We start from the raw sequence: 5825 nt of genomic DNA on the forward strand, positions 1-5825 counted from the left end.
TGAGTTTTTATCTCACAGTTCTGATTTTATTCTCACAATTATGAGTTTTTATCTCACAGTTCTGATTTTATTCTCGCAATTGTGAGTTTTTATCTCACAGTTCTGATTTTATTCTCGCGAAATTGAATTTTTATCTCGCAATTCAGTTTTTTCTCGCAATTGAGTTTTTATCTCGCAATTGAGTTTTTTCTCGCAATTGAGTTTTTATCTAAATTCAGAATTTTTTCTCACAATTGTGAGTTTTTATCTCACAGTTCTGATTTTATTCTCGCAATTGAGTTTTTATCTCGCAATTCAGAGTTTTTTCTCACAATTGAATTTTTATCTCGCAATTCAGTTTTTTCTCGCAATTCAGTTTTTATCTCACAATTCTGACTTTTTTCTCACAATTATGAGTTTTTATTTCAATTCTGACTTTTTTCTCACAATTCTGACTTTTTATCTCGCAATTCAGTTTATTCTCGCAATTAAGTTTTTATCTCACAATTCTGAATTTTTTCTCGCAATTATGAGTTTTTATCTCAATTCTGACTTTTTTCTCGCAATTGAGTTTTTATCTCGCAATTCAGTTTTTATCTCGCAATTCAGTTTTATCTCGCAATTCAGTTTTTACCTCGCAATTCAGTTTTTTCTCACAATTATGAGTTTTTATCTAAATTCTGAATTTTTTCTCGCAATTGTGAGTTTTTATCTCACAATTCTGACTTTTTTCTCGCAATTGTGAGTTTTTATCTCACAGTTCTGATTTTATTCTCGCAATTGTGAGTTTTTATCTCAATTCTGACTTTTTTCTCGCAATTATGAGTTTTTATCTCAATTCTGACTTTTTTCTCGCAATTATGAGTTTTTATCTCAATTCTGACTTTTTTCTCGCAATTATGAGTTTTTATCTCAATTCTGACTTTTTTCTCGCAATTGAGAGTTTTTATCTCACAGTTCTGATTTTATTCTCGCAATTGTGAGTTTTTATCTCATAATTCTGACTTTTTTCTCGCAATTGTGAGCTTTTATCTCACAGTTCTGATTTTATTCTCGCAATTGTGAGTTTTTATCTCAATTCTGACTTTTTTCTCACAATTGAGTTTTTATCTCATAATTCTGACTTTTTTCTCGCAATTGTGAGTTTTTATCTCACAGTTCTGATTTTATTCTCGCAATTGTGAGTTTTTATCTCGCAATTCTGACTTTTTTCTCGCAATTGAGTTTTTATCTCGCAATTCAGAGTTTTTTCTCGCAATTCAGTTTTTATCTCACAATTCTGACTTTTTTCTCGCTATTATGAGTTTTTATCTCACAATTCTGACTTTTTTCTCGCAATTGAGTTTTTATCTTGCAATTCAGTTTTTATCTCACAATTCTGACTTTTTTCTCGCAATTGTGAGTTTTTATCTCAATTCTGACTTTATTCTCGCAATTGTGAGTTTTTATCTCAATTCTGACTTTTTTCTCGCAATTTGAGTTTTTATCTCAATTCTGACTACAATTCAGTTTTTATCTCGCAATTCAGTTTTTATCTCGCAATTCAGTTTTTTCTCGCAATTCAGTTTTTTCTCACAATTCAGTTTTTATTTCACAGTTCTGACTTTTTTCTCGCAATTGAGTTTTTATCTCACAATTCTGAGTTTTTTCTCGCAATTCAGTTTTTAACTCGCAATTAATTTTTTTCTCGCAATTGAGATTTTATCTCAATTCTGACTTTTTTCTCGCAATCGAGTTTGTATCTCAAAATTCTGACTTTTTTCTCACAATTACGAGTTTATATCTTGCAATTCTTAAATTATTTTGCAATTGTGAGTTTATATTTCTCAGAATTGCAAGATATAAACTCGCAGTTGCGAAAAAAAGTCATAAGTGTGAGATAGAAACTTTTTTATTCAGTAGCAGAAATGGATTTCCGTATTAAATCGATCAAAAGTGACAGTAAAGACATTTATACCGTCACAAAAGATTTCTATTTCAAATTAAATTGTTTTTCGTAACTTCTTATTTACCTGTGAATCCTGAAAAATAAAATGTCCTCAATTTGCGCACATGACTGATGCAAATATAAGTCACGTTTTCCCGCTCTGTGCAGTTTTCGCGACTGTCGCGTCTTTCTGTGCGGCGGCGTCCGCTCGCGGGCGTGTGATCCAGTGCATCCAGCGCTGCATCATCACGCTGATTCTCCGGCGCAGTTTCCCATGTCCGAGCGTCACCACCAGCGGACTGAAGCCCACGAAGAGCGACGCCGAGAAATGCGCGACAGTCAGCAGTCCCTCTGTGTGCTTCCCGCCGTTGTGGTTGTAGTACGTGACCGCGGCGACCTGCAGCACCCAGCAGCCGACAAACAGCGCGACCAGAGCCATGATCACGTGACCCGCCTTCCTCTCGCTGGACACGTCCAGCTCCGCCGCGCCGCCGCCACCTGCCGTCACCGCCCGGATGTGTTTGGCCAGCGAGTGCAGCGTCGCGAAATTAGTCCCGACCATCAGAATCAGCGGCATGACCTCGTTGAGCGCCAGCGACGTGGAGGCGAAGGCGTAGCCCTGCTGGTCGGTGGGAAACTCCCAAACGCAGCCCAGCAGCGGGCGAGTCGTGCAGCTGATCACCATCAGCTCCACCGTGGCGTTTCCGCGCACATGTGTCGTGTACACCAGCGCCGGCAGCGAGAACAGCAGGTTGACGACCCAGACGATGCCCAGGACGCCCCAGATGCGCCGGCGCTCGCGCTGATGACCCAGCGGACCCATGCTAACATGCTGCCTCCGCAGGGTCACGCAGTGGAAGGCGCTGAGGGCCAGAGTCACCCAGCAGCCCACCGAGCGCCACCACACCCACAGCAGCATGAAGACGCGGCACCAGCCCGGCGACAGCGACACCTCCAGACCCAGATCCGACACAAAGATGGGCACCGTCCGGAAGACCGACGTCAGCAGGTTGGCCATGCACAGGTTCACCAGGATGGTGTCGGAGGGCGGCAGATGGCGGGAGGCGCTTTCTTTAGCGCACTGGAACACCTGCGAGCACACAACACACAATCGAATGTTGACACGTCCATGTTGCATTTCAGCCCACAGTCAGAAACTAAATATTTTGTTGCATCCATATGGTTTACTTGTTTCTCGATTTTTATTGGTAATGCTCATTATTCACGATATTAAAAATAAATATGTAAAGAGGACATAACACACACAGTTTCACCCAATCTCATGTTAATCTTGAGTACCTATAGAGTAGTACTGCATCCTTCATATCTCCAAAAAGTCTTTAGTTTTATCATATTTATAAAAGAAAGATACAGCTTTCCGATTCTCTCCGGAAACAGCCGAGCTCCTGGAGGTGTGTCGTGGGCGGAGCTAAAGAGTGACGAGCACTTGGGCGCCGAATGCCAACAAAACACAGACATTTGATGCCGTTTCACTTACCGTTCTGAATCATAACCGGGATCTTTTATAGCTCGACCGCTCCATCTTTCAGTATCAAACGATGCGCAAATCCAGCGTCGAACTGGCCCTTGTTTATAAAACGTTCGTCAACAAACACACTTGTGGGAGACATTCTTCTCGAGCGAGTCCTGTGCAGCGCTGCCGCCGGATGAAGCGCGTTGATGAGCGTGATCTTGCTCTGGCTCTGGTCGATGCGTGCGCGGGCGAGCTGTTCCGGGAGAAATGCCCATATAAGGAGTTCCACCCTCGTCTACGTCATGAAGAGCCACTATAGAAAAAAAACTCTCCGAAACTTGTACGAACCCGGAAGTACGATTTTTGGCACAGAAATACTTCGTCATACGTCCAAATCGTTTTTTGAAACTTGGTCCATGCTTAGCATGAGAATCCAACTCTTTAACAGTGTAAACAACTCTGAATGCATGAAACAGCATTGTACCCGCCCCCTTTAAAATTTAATGGAATTAATTAAATAATTTAATTCGTATTTTAATAGTAACTTAAATAATAAATGTAATAAATTAAATATTTATTTTAGATGAAATAAAAGCGATTAAATATGAAATGTTTTACGAACATTATAAATTCATAATTATTCATTCATGATATTCATTTAATTTAATAGTAAATATTTATTTAAATATGCTAAATATTTAGATGTCGTGCTTAATGGTTTTATTTGTTCAAATTATATTAATATTATTAAATTAATAGCTTTAATAATACTTTAATATTAAATATTTGCTTTGATGAAATAAAAAAACATGAAATGATTTGAGAAAAATGAAATTGATACTGTTAAAATAATAAGAAATTGTTATTGTAATATTTAATATAAAATTTGTATTTAAATATATTAAATATTTAGATTAAATAAAATTAATTGAATATGAAAAAAGTGTTTCACATGTTTACATGTTGGTTTTTTAAATATTTAATTTAATTTTATTCATTTAATTTAAATCAGCAAAAATGAAAGTACAAAAAACATGATCATATTATTTAAATACTTTACAATGTTTATTTCTCCCGCATCACATTAATGATAACTTAATTATCACGGGAAAATTTTTTTTTTTTAAATCTTAATGGTCCTAAAATAGGCTTCATGTTTTTTAAGATTCTTGAGAGTTAAGAAAAACGCTCTTCTGTATCATTTTTCACTTCATCGTTAGTGATACAGTAGCCTAGACATCATGTCGCTCGCAACGCCAAGTCACGAGTTCGAGTCCCAGGGAAAGCAAGAAACTATGAAAATGCAAACGTGTACTTTGATTGCACTGTAAGTCACACTGGATAAAAGTCTCTGCCAGAACAGAGAAATGCACTGAAATAAAAGCATGTATCTTGGTTATTCGTGTTGGATGTTCTCTCTCACCACATGGATGACCAGAATGTTTCCTATGATGCCGGAGAACACCAGCAGGCCGAAGAGGATGGCGTCCACCGTCAGGATCTCAGACATGTCTCTCTCTCTCTCGGTCTGTCTGTCTGTCTGTCTCAGGGCCGTCTGTCGGTCTCCGCGTCCGCTCCGTCCATCGTGCGGCTCGTAACGCACTGTCGTTCACTTCAGCTCAGTATATAAACACACACACGCGCTCAGATGAACAATCTCAGCCTTAACAGCGTGCTTTCAGGCCCCATTAAACTCGAACACCAGACGCTCTGCAGTTTTCCAGGCTTCTGAGGCCGCAGGGATTTTCATCTTTAATCATTATTATTATTATGAAACGCCTGAGCGACGATAAACATCTGATCACTGAGACTCATCAGCTCAGCAGCCAGCAGCGTCAGTGAAAACTCTCAGACTCAGAGGAGTTTATATAGGCCTGTTTATTCTACTCTTTCGCATTTTTGTTGTTTTATAAATTGTTTGTGCTTCATAATCGTTTAATAGGCTGTTATAACAAACGTTATTCTAGTAACGTTAATAGAACGTTCGTTCAAAGTGATCTGGTGTTGAATAATGTTCTCAAAACGTTAGCACAGACACGTCATTAATGGAAGGTTTTATTTCTGAAACATTTGAGTTGGACGCTCGTCTAATGCTTTTTAAATGTTGCTAGAGATCAGAGCACTGGCTACAAAACACTTCCCTTAATGTTTGCAGAACCTGGTTTTTTAGCTGTGCAAAATGATCAAATGCAATGTTCCCTTAACGTTCACATAACCAAAAAAAAAAGTTTAAAAAATGCACGCTTTGAGTGTTCTGAGAATAAAATATAACGTTTTCATAACTTAACAGGAAGATTAGGAAAACGTTCTTAGAACATATTTTTGTATGGTAGTTTGTTTGTTGGTCTCATATTGAAATATTTACTCTGAGAAATATTTACAGGAGTAAAGTGTGTGTGTGTGTGTGTGTGTGTGTGTGTGTGTGTGTGTGTGAGAGTGTGTGTG

The 5825-nt window shown here is 38.5% G+C and overlaps 1 protein-coding gene across 1 annotated transcript in view; it reads right to left on the reverse strand.

Moving 5' to 3' along the window:
- ora4 (olfactory receptor class A related 4) overlaps positions 1-4935 on the reverse strand; it is a 6706-nt gene extending 1771 nt beyond the window's left edge. The window contains exons 1-2 of the mRNA XM_016444857.1: positions 4804-4935; positions 1992-2996 (exon numbers count right to left, since the gene is read on the reverse strand). Coding sequence (XP_016300343.1) covers positions 2052-2996; positions 4804-4890 — 1032 coding nt within the window. The 5' untranslated portion in view covers positions 4891-4935 and the 3' untranslated portion in view covers positions 1992-2051. The remainder of the gene's footprint in view (positions 1-1991; positions 2997-4803) is intronic.
- Positions 4936-5825: the final 890 nt, after the last annotated feature.

Source organism: Sinocyclocheilus anshuiensis, unplaced genomic scaffold, assembly GCF_001515605.1.
Source record: "Sinocyclocheilus anshuiensis isolate Anshui unplaced genomic scaffold, SAMN03320099.WGS_v1.1 scaffold2493, whole genome shotgun sequence".
Taxonomy (NCBI): Eukaryota; Metazoa; Chordata; class Actinopteri; order Cypriniformes; family Cyprinidae; genus Sinocyclocheilus; species Sinocyclocheilus anshuiensis.